We start from the raw sequence: 13731 nt of genomic DNA, 5'->3' as shown, positions 1-13731 counted from the left end.
ATTAGCTTAATATAAAAAAAATAAAATAAAAAGAAAAAAATATCAAAAGTCATCCAGCCACCCCCTCCTCCCTTCGGCCACCTTACACCCACCATGAAACCCTAGACCATGGCGGCTCTATCCTTTTTCTTCGCCTAACACCGCGGCTCCGCCGCCTCCACTGTCGCCTATCCCCTCCGACCAACCGCAGCAGCGCAGCCCACCCGACTGACCCGAAGAACACCCACAAAACCCCCTTCTCTCTCCTTCTCGTGCCTCTTTCTCTCTCCTCCGTTGACGAACACCCACGATTCCACGACACCCGTGATTCCACGACCACCCACGCAGACGAACACCCATGAACACCCACCGAATTCTCAACGTCGACATCATCTTCAACCTCCAGACCTAATCCACGCCTGTGATGACGACCTTTAAGGTGGTCGAATTCGAGGTTGGGCTCTCGTTTTGGGGGTCGGGGATGGCTGGTTGGGTGGTTTCAGGGGTTGGGGTGGGTGGTAGAGGTCGACTGACCATTTTTGGTGGTTGGCCAGCCTATTTCCGGCGAGATCGAGGATTGTGGTTAGGGTGCCGGCGAGTTTGGGGTGGGGGAGAGAGTGGCTGCCACTTTGGGGTTTATTTATTTATTTATTTATTTTTTTAAAAAAATTGACCAATCCAGTGTTGACACGTGTCATAGTATTTGTTATAACAGGTCATTGACTTTGTGTTTACCGGTTGGGACTGCTGGAGGAAAACTCAGGGCATAGTTGGGATTATTAGAAAATAAATGTTAGTTGGGATTATTGTAGGTAAATCGCCCATAGTTGGGATTATTAAAGTGTATTTTTTCCTTAAAAATATACATACATGGCTTGTTATGATCACATGTGACAGATTAATTGTTATAGATTAAATGTGATAGATTAATTATTAAAGATTGAATGTTTAACATATATATTGTTAACTTCCGGAAAAAATAATTTATTAAAGGTTGAGGCAGTGATGTTAAGTTCAGAGGCTACATAAGATATTTGTGTATCATTGTCTCATAGTGATGAAGGTGCCAGGGGCGGAGCCATAAATTTTTTATGAAAGGGGCCAAACTTAATACACTTCAATTCTCTGGGTTTTTTTTTTTTTTGTTGCACATACCATGAATGATTTTACATTTATTATTGCATTTTTTCCTATCAATATATTTAATCATACTTTTATAAAAAAAAATATAAAAAGTTAACATTTGAAAAAAATAAATAAATAAAAAGTTAAAAAGTGTAGGAGTAGGTACGATCTTGGGGGGAGATTAGATCTTATTACCATAAGACAAGCTGAGCAAAGAACATCCATCATATTGCTTTGCAAAATTTAATAGATATTCTATACCAAGGGGGAGGCCATGGCCCACCCCAGGCCCCTCTTGGTTCCACCATTGGAAGGTGGTGTAATGGATTTGATAAACTTTGAGGATGGGGAAGGGGCCGGTGCCCGGTGATATTGGTGAATTATGTCCGTATGAAGGTGGAGTGGGGATGGATAGTGATGGAGGTAATTTGGTGAATCTGAACTTAATTAAAATAGTCACACCTCAAGTGGGAATGATATTTGATTCATGGGAAGAAGCTGATAAGTACTATAATGCATTTGGCAAGCATGACGGGTTTGGTGTGGTTCTTGGCCAAAGTGCATACAAAACTCTGAAAGATGGTTGCAAGGTTAAACGGGTTGTTACATGAAAATATGAGTGTGCAGGTTTTCCAGACACCCGAAGGAGGATTGGTGGAAAAAGAATACCTAAGGAATTAGAAGGGGAGCCGGTTGCAACGAAGATGTTAAAAAAATGAGGTTGCCAAGCTGGGATCTATGCAGGTTTAAAGGATCATGGTAAGTGGGAGATAGTAAGAGTGAAGTTGAAGCATGAACCCCATAAGGTATCACCTTCAAAATCAATGCTAGTGACAAAATATAGGTTGGAGGAGTTGGAAAATATGCAGTATGTGAGGCGTAAACTGCATTTTGGAGACAATGTGAGGCTCCATACTGTTACTATGCACAAGTGGTTAGCTAGTGAGAGGAATGGGGTTGAGAATATGCCTTTACTAAGAAGGATGTGAATAATTCGATGTCAAGGGAGAAGAAGCTAAAATGAAAGGATGGGGACAGCAATGCTATGATGAATTATTTCCAAATGATGCAAAAGAACAATAAGAACTTCTACCACATACATCGGTTGGATGCCAATGGGGTATTGCAAGGTGTGTTTTGGGTGGATGCGCGTGGCAAAGCTATATATGAGGATTTTTGTGACGTAGTGTGTTTTTATACGACTTTTTTTTTATGAATAAGTACGACTTTCCCTTTGCAAATATTGTTGGAGTAAACCACAATGGGCAAACAATATTACTTGGATGCACTCTCATATCCCACGAGGACACCGAAAATTTTACGTATGTATTATTTTGTTATGCTTTAAATACCTCTCTATAATGTTATTAATTTTTTCAGATGTTATGTATGACAATGTGATTGTAAATGAATGTCATTTTATTTATTTATAGTATTTATGTGTCAACAGGTGGTTGTTCTCCACTTAGCTAGAAGCTATTTGTGGTAAACCTCCCGTTGCTATCTTGACATATCAAGATCCCGCTATGCGCAAAGCTTTGAAATCAGTGATGCCACAAACAAGACATAGGTGGTGTTTGTGGCACATCACAGAGAAATTTGGAAGCAAGCTAGGCAAGTGTACAGGGTATTATGAGTTCAAGGATGAGTTGAAAAATGTTATTTATGATAGTTTATTTTTAGAGGAGTTTGAATTGCGGTGGAAGGAGTTTATAGTGAAGTATAAACTTGAGAGCAACCAGTGGCTAGCTAGTTTGTATTCACAGAGAGAAATGTGGATTCCAGCTACGATGAAGCACTTATTTTGGGCTGGAATGAAGACGACCCAGAGATCAGAAAACATTCAATTTTTCTTTGAATATTTTTGATAAAAACACCAGACTTTGTGATTTTGCAGAGAAGTATGTTGCTGCAATGGAACAATGTATCCAGTCAAAAAGGTTGGATGATGCTAATTTGGTTGTTTACCTTCGTGGATTAGTCATTGATTTTAGGATTAAGGATATCTTCAGGAATTTATACACAGATGCGAAGTTTATGGAGGTCCAAAGGGAGTGTAAACGGATGATGTACTGCAATGGCAGCAACACGAGAGAGATATCCAAAGGTTACTTTGAACACTTGATAGTTGACAGAGTTTATGTTTGGAGTGAGTTTGATAAGAAGGAAAAGTCGATTGCCAAGTTCCGTACTTACCGTGTTCTATTTTTCAGTGACAACAATAGTGTTGAATGTGAATGCAAGTTATTTGAATGTAGTGGGATTTTATGCAGGCATTGCGTCAAGGTTTTAGAGATGCAACAAATATTTAATTTTCCTAGTATGTATATATTGGATAGGTGGTGTAAAGACATTTTTCAAAGCAAACTAGAGTTAAAGTTGCGTTTCTGACAGGTTAAGGTCGTATCACCTAATCAAAAGTAATTACTAAAACCACTAACTAATAATAGATAGGGAAGTAGGGTCGAATCCACAGGGAAATGAGTCTTTCTATTTCTAATTAATTAATATAATCTAGATTATCAAGTAACCAAATTTTTTGTTGTAAAAGGAAATAAACTAAGGAGAATAAAACTAGGGAAGAATAAAAGTAAGGTGAAATCAATTAATAAAAGCCTAGGGGATAGGTTCACCAATAAACAATATTCCAGGGTAAAACATAATAATCAATCATCAATGCATCAATTAATCAGATCATAAAGGGCTTTCGCTACGTATTATTACAATCACAGAGTTAATCTAGCGGTATTAAATCTCATCTCTAGAATCTCGACTTAACCATTTATAAATTAGTCTGCCTATTGAAACTAAGCTAAACATCAATTCTCATCTCTCGAATCTCATATCAATATTGCTAAACTCATACATAATAGACCTACGCAAGTCTAGTTGCATAGCATTAAATCAATCAATAGGAAATTAATCAAGCATTGACGACAATCAACAACAATAAATTACCCTCTTCATATTATTTATGGATCTCCACAAACCCTAGAAAGAAAACTACTCACACATAATTAAATCTAAACTAAACAAAGCAATTAAAGGAGACATGATAAGATCAAAGCAAAGAAAATAAGTAATAAAGGAGAGAAGAGATAGTTTCAAAAGAAAGAAATATAGAGAAAAGTTAGAGAGAGAAAGTGAGTAAGAAGAAGTTAGAGAGAGAAAGAGAGAAGAAAACTAAAACTAAAACAAATTAATAAAACTAAAACTAATACTAATGAAAAAACAAAACAAATAAATCTAACTAAAACCAAGGCTAGATTTCCCTCCACTACGTACTACTCCTATGAGTCATATCCCCTTTATTTATATGAAAAGGAGTTCCACTAAAACTAGGATTAGGAAAAGTACTCCGTGCTACTGGGATTTATATTGTTGAACCCAAACATCAAAAATCGCGCAGCAGCATTATTGCAATATCAAGCGCCCGATCGAGCCACAGTCAGCTCGATCAGGCCCGACTGTCTCTCAGCCCACAAAGTTGACTTTTATCTTTGGGCTTTTACTCATTGGGCTTCCTTCACTTGAATGCTTAGCTTGAGCATCTAAGTAGTCGTGGCCTTTATTTAGCCTCTTTACTTGAACCGAGCCCTTAATCACCGACTCAAATTTCTCCAACTCGGCCTTGGGCTTAAAATATACAGTCATAAAATACGATCTGACTCTAGTATTTTTGTAGTGGCTCAATAAGCTCGAAAATTGTCATAAATCTGCAAATTCCTACAAAATAATACCAACTCTACAAAAAGACTAGAAAATGTATATTAGTTATAAAAATAGCTCGGTAGAGCTCAAATAAGCACAAATATTACCATGGGATGAGGAATAAAAAATATATATATAACAGACTCATCAGTTTCATGATCCAACAAAAACTGCTTACTTAGTTCGCTATGACAAGACGATGATTGTCTTTGAACCTACTTCTAATCTAGCAAGTGAAAATGACGAAACAACGGGGGGAGTATGCGACTTTATATTTGACCATAACTTCTATTGAGGGTACAGGACGCTGTACTTTCCATTTTATTATGCGCAGGAATTTCGCCACTTACAAGTGGTTCTTTTATACTGGCACGATTAGCTCCCGTGTTAGTACCCCTTTATTGGGGCAAGTTAGGGGGGAAACCCGTTCGATGCGTAATCAAGCTAAATAAATCAATTAGTTATTAATGTCATATGTTGTATGTTTGTAAACAAGTGCAACACGGTAAGTTGTGTGATGATAGGGTGAAAGCATGTTATTAGTGTGTTTTATTTACGCTTACGTACATAGCATTGTTGATTGTGTGTTTGTATGTTTGTTTGGCCTTGTCTTTACTTTGGCCCTACGATGACCTATTTCAAATGGCGAGTAGTGGGGACAATAAGAGAGGAGTTTTTCAGGTGATGAAGCATATTCATGATGGGCATGAGTGAAGAGAGAAATATGCTTAGTTTCCATAAGACTATAATGTGATTTATTGCTTTATTTATTATATTATATTATGCTTGTGAGACTAACGCAAAGGTTTTAAGTTTTATTTGGTTTTACTAAGGGCCTACAATGGTTCCAAGTTGTAGGTTGACTTCGTTTAATGTTGGTTTGACTTTACTTTTGTCTTGGTTGACTTTATATTTGACTTGTTTTGAATGTTTTTAAAGATAGTCTTCCGCTGTGTGTCTTTGATAATTGTCTTAGCCGTTTTCACGGTGGCGGTAATATCTTAGATTTTCCTATTTTGAGTTTTAAAAGAGCAAAACAAATATTTTAAAGGAAAAGAATTTCTAGAGTGCTACAGTAACAGATAAGGAACAATTTGATCCTGAACAGAAAAAGTATCATATTAAGACCTTATATGGTCAAGTGTAGCAATTCAAACAATGAAAGAACCAAAAAAATAAATTTATCAAAGTCGTATGATTACTCGCGTTAGTCTCAATATTGAATTACTCACAGGAAACATTTGTTTAGGTCCATTGTAACACCCTAGAAATTCCTTCCTTTTAAAATACCTGTTTTTCTCTGTTTAAAACTTTAAATAGGAATATCTAAGACATTACCGCCACCGTGATAACGGTTAAGGAAACTATCAAAGACACACAGCGAAAGACTAATTTCAAAACATTTCAAATCAAGTCAACATTGAAAATCAAACAACGAAAGTAAAGTCAAACCAAAACCGTTATAAATAAATTTCAAAACTAACGAATAAAACCAAATTAAGTGTTACAAGTTGGAACCATTAAGGCCCTTATTCAAAATCCAAAATAAATTAAGTAGTATAAAAATAAAACCAGGTTTAAATAAATCCAAACTCATTAAAAGGAATAAACTGCGAACAATAACCAACTCTCCACTCAAAATCCCACAACCCTAATGCGGATGCTGCATGTGTAAGAACATGTGGTTAATCTGCTCCTTAATATTACAAGTGTAAAAATTGGATCGTCACAGGGTCATTGAAAGGCGAAGGCCATGACCAAAGAAAGACACACAAAAGCATGCAATCAGCAAAGCTGAATACATATAAGCTGCGAAATAAAATAAGAAATCCCTAACATGCTACGAATAATCAATCATCATGCATCATTAAATTATAGACTCAACACACGACTCAACTATCAATTTTATTAAGACTTCACTAGTTAATAGTAGCTAACTCATTTTAGTTATTTCATTGGATTAAGCAATAGACAAGGTTGTCCAACCCATGCTCCATTTGGAACATCAATAAAAGAAAACCCCATGCCTCCTTTCGGAAACATCAATAAACATCCAACGACCACGGGCGTGACTCCGTGACCGTAGTTAGTATGAGATCTCAACTAACTCCTAGTTTTTAAAAAAATATTTGAAATAAGAGACTCGTAGATCAGACGGCCTCGAGAAAAGTGCACGGCTAATACCCCGTGTACCCCAACTGTAATCCCCCATATTTTTAAATATTTTATTAATGAAATTATATTTTATTTATAATATTTATTTGTATTTTTTCGGAATTTAATTTCAAAATTTTCAATTTTTAATTTGGGTCGAAAATTATTTTGGTACAAATTTTTATACATACCTTCATTCTATAATTCATGTCCAAACAATCAAAGTCAATCTCACTTTACATACTTAATTGGCCCATTAATTTTGTGAGGCTCAATCTTACAACTTGCCCTACACCACTCTCTCTTCTATAAATACCCCATAAATCCTCAAAATTTTTCCCACACAAAAGGTTAGTTTTATTTTCATTCTCCTTTATTTTATTTCTTTTCATTTTTCTTTTATTTTTCTTTTCCTATTCTTTTTATTTCATTTCTTTCTTTTCCTTTTTACGTGAGTTTCACTCACCACCATTGCTGCCCCCACCGACTGACACCTACTGCCACACCACCGTCAATTGCCGGTCGCCGCCCCTGACCGCCGGCGCACCACCACCAGCCCACGTGGCTGTTGTTCTTCCCCCTTATTCCTCCTCCTTTGTTTTCTTAATGTTGCTTAATGTTCATATAATTAGTTTGGGTTTTGATTTTGTAGTATAAAGATTATATTTTTAGTATCAAAATCATGTTTTTGATAGCTTAAACCTATAATCTCATATTTTAATTATGTTATAAATTTTCAGATTTTATGAATTATAAACCTAGGGTTTCAATTTAATGAAATTGGGATTTTAGGGTTCTAATGAGCAATTAAATTGGGGCTTTTGTTCCTATTGAATTTCTAATGATTAATTAAGCATAAAAACATGTTTTTAAGGAAGTTTTAAGAACTTTTAATCTAAATTATATTGCTGGAAATTTGGTTAAGTATTAATTTATTGTTGTTGGTTATTTTCTAGGAAGTGATTATTACCTAGGAGACTTTTAAGTAATTAAAAGTGGCACAAAGGATTGTTTACACGAGGTACGTACATGTCTACTTCGTTGTAAGTAGTATCATGTTTAGGTACCAAAAGAAAAGAACTTAGTTTCATGTTTAGAGAACGCTTGGATGGAAATTGTTTGGTTATACATTTAATTAATTCATATGCTTATGTTTATGAGACATGTTTTGGTGAATTGATTATGTTTGTATGGAATTATGGATGCAAGCATGTTGAATTATATTGGATTAATTGTTTGTATGGAATGTTGATACAAACATATTTTATTAGATTGGTTTGTTAACCACATTTGGATTATTAAAGGATTGGAATTAAATTGTTTAAGTGGAATGAATTTATTAATTATTCCACAAGGTATTATTATTTTATTTATTACTCAAGCATGACTTATTAGTATGTTGAGTAAAAGTGGATTAAGCCGAAATGGCTAGGTAGGTTGACTATGTTCAACAATTTGGATAATTTGGAAGTTTAATGGAATTAAAGGTCAATTTGTGATGTGATCACCATTGTCCTAAATAAGATTAAAAGTAAATTGATGTATGATTTTTATGTATGGTCTATTTGATTGAGTCGGCTATTAATTAAAATTGTAATCACGTAAAGTGAAACATGGATGAGCAATAAAACTCTGGAAAGCGTGCACTTCTAGAGTATTGACAATTATGGGTTGGAGTACACGGTGGTAGCTCGTGGCTTTTCGAGGCTTGTTTGATCAACATGTCCTCTTTTCTTTTGGTATTTACATTTTATTTCATAATGAAAGTTAGATGGGATCCTAGACTAACTTTGTGATAATGGAGTCGCGCCCATTTTGCATCGCACTAAACTTTTTATTTTAAATGGTCATTTGGGACCAAAATGATTTGGTGGGTTGGACAACCTCGTCTATTGCTTACTCCAAATTAAATTAATCAAACTAAATACAAAGAGTCAAGTGTTTGGAATTGGTTAGTAAGTATGTTGAGTCAATTGAATTGTCTAAGTGTAGAATCTTGATTGATGAATTCGTGTTGTATGTTTATTTACTTTTAATTAATTGATCATGCTAGGTTTGGTACGTTGTAGCTTGTATGTACTCAGCTTTGTTGATTGCGTGCTTTTGTGTGTGTTTTCTTTTGGTCATGGCCTTCTCCTTTCAATGACCCTGTGATGATCCAATTATTACACTTGTATTATTGGGGAGCAGTATTGCACAGGTTAGCTTGATAATGTGAATTTCGGGGATTTGACATACGCATTGTCAAGGGATTGGTGTGATTGAGAGTATTCGTTCTTTGTGTTGAACTTATTTATGTTTTACTATTTTAATTATGTTTTGGGATTTTGAATATTGGTTTGATTTAATAAGGGCCTTTATGGTTCCAATTTGTAAGCTTTGACTTATTGGTTTTCTAAATTATATTATTTTAAGATTTAAGTTGGATTTCCGCTGCAATACTTTGATAAAGCCTTAACGTTTTAATACGTGGCGGTAACATGCCAATGGTTCTCCTCTATTTTTATTTAAAGTAAGTGGTTTGGAAATTGTCGGGAGAATTATTAGGGTGTTACACCAACCCCTGATTGTCAATACTCTAGATGTGCACAAATCCAAAGTTTTATTGCTCATCCTTCTTGCACTTTATGTGATTTACAAGTTTAGACTTGGTAATGACTCACATGCAAAACAATACAATCAATCAAATGTCACATCATTCCAAGCAATCCACATTTCCAATTCAATTCTTGATTTATTAGTGGCAAACAATATTTAGTATTGAATCCTTTAACTACCTCGGCGTATAAACACCTTAAGTGCATAGGGCACTTCAAATCCTGAACCTCGTCTTAAAAGACTTTAATGAATTCCCTCTACTCAATCATAATTAATTCATGAAAGAGTATTAAAAATTAACCTCATGGAACCAGTATCAAAATTAATTCCACCTATAGACAACCAAGAATCCATAATCTTTAATTAATCATAACAGATCCAATTGATAAAACAATCACTTATACATCACCCACAATCGTAGTCATATACTTATATCTCAAACATGCCTCATACACAATATACGGAAATCACAATGTATAACCAAACAATTTAGCCCAGTCTTCTCTATACATGATACTAGGTTCTCGATACATCCCTAAACATGCATCTAAAGGCAAGGGTTCATAACTCGTACGTACCTTGAGTAAACGAATTGGTTGGCCACTTAACCAACTAGAAATCACCTTCTATAAAGTCCTCTCCTAATCCAAACAATAAGATTTCAATCAATACCTAAACAACCAAATTTACAGCAATACTAACTTACTTTAAAACCTTCAAAATGCAATTAAACAACACTTTAAAACTTTCCTTTCAATTGAAATCAAAAGCTTATATATAGTTCTTTAAATTTTCTTTATAAAAACCTTAAAATACACTCTTATACATGAAATTACAACAAGTTTAAACTTTATAAAAATCTAAAAATATATTCTTAATACTAATCTTCCCAATTCAATGTTTTATACTCACAAAATAGCTCCAACAATTATTTGTAGAAACTAAAACCATGAAAAGATGAAATTACCACAAGTAAAACACAAAATTAAAACTTTAACAAATATGAAAATTTATTTATAATCAAAATAATTAAACTTTAACATAATTTAAACATAGTATGATTAGGTAACTTGATTAACACGTTTTAAGCCCAAAAAACAAGTTTAAACCCTTAATTTTTAATTAAACCAAATCTGAAATTTTATTCAATAAATTAAACATAATAAAACTCATAAATTTATAATATTTTATAATTCATATACATAATCAAACCATAATAATAACAATTAAATAAAATTGCTAAAGATTAAAACTTGGGTTGAATTAACAAAAGAAGAGAAAGCAAGAGGGAGAAAGGAGAGAGGGGCAAACTGCTGTCGAGGGGGGTCGCGGTGGACGCCGGAGCAGCGGTGGCGGTGTCGGTGGTGGTTGGTGTCGTTGGGCAGCAGACAGCAACGTTAAGATTTTTTTATTATTTTTTTTTTAATACTTGTGAAATAATGAAGCAGTAAGGGGAAAAAGAGGAGAAGGGAATTATGTGAATGAGGAGAAGGATTTGAGGGTTTTTAATTGTGCATGTGGGCTTGGTCTCCAAACTTAAGTGGGAGTAGGAATTTGTAGATTGGGCTTAAATGGGAGTTTAAGTTTCTTTTTATTTAAAATTGGGCTACCAACATTATTGACAAAATAAGTTGGTGAATAGAAAGAGAAATTTAAATTGAATTAGTACCTATTAATTTAATAGAGTTTAATTAAGCTCTACATAAAAATACTTTATTTAATGAAAACAAAATAAGATATTTGTTTAAGTAATAAGGAAATATATTATTATTTACTCTAAAAATACGGGAGATTACACTGCCAGCGGTGGCCACCTGCTGCCGATGGTCGGTAGTGGTGGGGGGAAAAGAGTAGCCGAAAATAAAAAGAAAGGGGAAGGGGAAAAAGGAGAAAGAAAAAGAAAGAAAAATAAGGAGAAAGGAGAGAGAAGTTTACCTTGGGTATTCTCCACTCTGGGCAAAGTTTGATTTGCCTCATATGTGGGATATTTATACCCCTTCTCTACAAACCCTTTTTCCCTAACTTTCCTCTTTTAATTTTCCTAATCTCATTCCTAATAAAACCTTACTAAATTAAAACTTTCCTTAAATTAAACCCCAACTTAATTAAATTAATTAATTAAATAAACTTTCCTTTTATAAATATTTCCAAACTTATTTAAAATAAATAATCAAAATACTTTAAATAAAGCAATTCAATTTTATTAAATACTTCTCAAAATACTTATTTTACTTAAAATACGTATAAAAATACGAGGTATTACATCCATGACCACAAATGTTCTATAAACCCAACTCTTAGCATAAGATTTTCTTCTAATAATGCATTTACGCAATTGGGTATTCTATGTTGGGAGGACTTAAGAGCAAGGTGACTAGGGCAGTTTATCCATAAAATAGTATAAGTGTATCATAACAAGTCTCTAATAGCAGTATCTTAGAGCTAGGCATGAATACTCTAGCTCATTGGAGCTCAACTCACCTACTTCCATACAAAAGCTTAAGAAGATCAATCCACAATTTGACGTTATATAGAAATCACACCATTAAGAAAAAAAGGTCGTCATGCACAGTTCAAAAATCATTATTTAACCAGAAAAGGTTAACCTCATCAACTTCCCAATATTACAAAGTACCAACACAATCTTATTAGTACTAGTAGAACATTTCTAGACTTATTCCCCTAATTAGATTTGGGGTGTCATAAGTTTACAATTAATCATAACTTTAGACTTTAGTAATGCTTCCAAGTTTCCAACAGTGGTTTACCAAAGTAAAATAGAAGAAAATGTGCTCCAAAAAGAAAAATCCTCCTTTCCTTCCAGCTAAAGACACGACTTGAAAGTTATTATGTCATTTTCTCTGTCCATCACATCAACAACTCTCTCTTTTTCACAGCACTTCTTGCACTTGTTTTTTCCTCTCTCCATCCATTATCCCATATACATTTTATTTCTACTTTTAGAACCTGTACTAAAGTCAACCATGATGCTATTCAGATGGACACAGTAAGTGGCTAAAAAGAACCACTCCCTCCCCATGAGATCAGCTAGAATAAGGCGAGAACAAAAAGGTATTACTGAATAACTCACCAAACCTTTTCAATCATAAGTTTTTTATACCCTGTGGTGGACTATGTACAATAACTAAATAAGTTTGCAAAACTGTGCTATTCAACAGCTATAGAGTGAAAAAATAATTACTTTAATGCTAGTCCACCCTAAACAAAAAGAGAGAATTCAGTTAGCCATCTCAGGGGTACAATATTTTGATTGTGCATGATCAGGCTTAAACCCATATACCTTAAATTGATGGACTGAAAAGTGCCTATATCACGCAACAATTAAAAATGATATTTTATAATGGCAATTAGTTGAGAGGGAAGACATTACGATCACTAATCACCCCCTAATCTCTCATAAATAGAGCAACTCCTAAATTTCACCCCACAAATCATTATCCTACATCGCACCTCCCTCTTCTTCTTCTCACTCACCAATCACCACTTCCACCCTCAAAACATACTAGCCCGCAAATAAACCCCCCATTTTCGCACCGTCCATCACCTTCCCAAATGCCAGCCCCCAAAATTTGAGTATTTTATATCTAAAATTCGAGTATATTATTTGAATAATTCAACTAATTCAAACTAAAATTCAACTAATTCAAACTAAAACTCAAATTTATTAACATGCATGCAATCCAATCAACACCGACTGAAAACCCTAAACCCCTAAATCCCTAAATCAGCAAAACTTTTACAAAATTCGAATATAACAACCCTAATCTAGAAATTCGCAAGTCAAACATAAAGAACATGATTTAATCTACAGTTAAACACTTAAACCCTGGAAATGCACACCAAAATTCGCACAATTTTTCTAAAAAAAAGTGCTCAATTTCTGAATTTAAAGAGAAGAACTAACCTTGTCGTTGCTCCATCATAAAAATGTCGAGAAGTTTGGCCGGAAACACGAATCAAAGAGGAGCTTAGCTGCTTAGCTTAGAGAAGGAAGAAGAACAGTGCCGCGAAAATGAAAACGAAAAGGGAACGTGTTTGACATCGTTTTTTGTTTTTAGTTTTATGTTTTTTAGGAAACCAAAAACGAAAAACAGGAAACAAGGAAAAAGTGTTTCCACTTTTTTGTTGTCAGTTTTCAAAATT

At 34.3% G+C, this 13731-nt stretch overlaps 1 protein-coding gene across 1 annotated transcript; it reads left to right on the top strand.

Annotated features, from left to right (window-relative positions):
• Positions 1-2630: 2630 nt before the first annotated feature.
• On the top strand, positions 2631-3495 carry LOC145642772 (protein FAR1-RELATED SEQUENCE 1-like). The gene is made up of 2 exons (XM_081693946.1): positions 2631-2856; positions 3002-3495. The coding sequence occupies exons 1-2, from the start codon at positions 2631-2633 to the stop codon at positions 3493-3495; spliced, it is 720 nt and encodes a 239-aa protein (XP_081550072.1).
• The last annotated feature ends 10236 nt before the right edge of the window (positions 3496-13731 follow it).

This window comes from Chenopodium album, chromosome 8 (assembly GCF_948465745.1).
Source record: "Chenopodium album chromosome 8, dcCheAlbu1.1, whole genome shotgun sequence".
NCBI lineage: Eukaryota > Viridiplantae > Streptophyta > Magnoliopsida > Caryophyllales > Amaranthaceae > Chenopodium > Chenopodium album.
This window is presented reverse-complemented; position numbering and strand designations above follow the sequence as displayed.

What these genes read in the sequence shown, in the direction of transcription:
- LOC145642772 (XM_081693946.1), top strand. Translation starts at nt 2,631, where the DNA reads ATGCGCAAAGCTTTGAAATCAGTGATGCCACAAACAAGACATAGGTGG. An exon ending in GAGCAACCAGTGGCTAGCTA is followed by an intron (nt 2,857 to 3,001) that starts GTTTGTATTCAC and finishes GTGATTTTGCAG; the next exon opens with AGAAGTATGTTGCTGCAATG.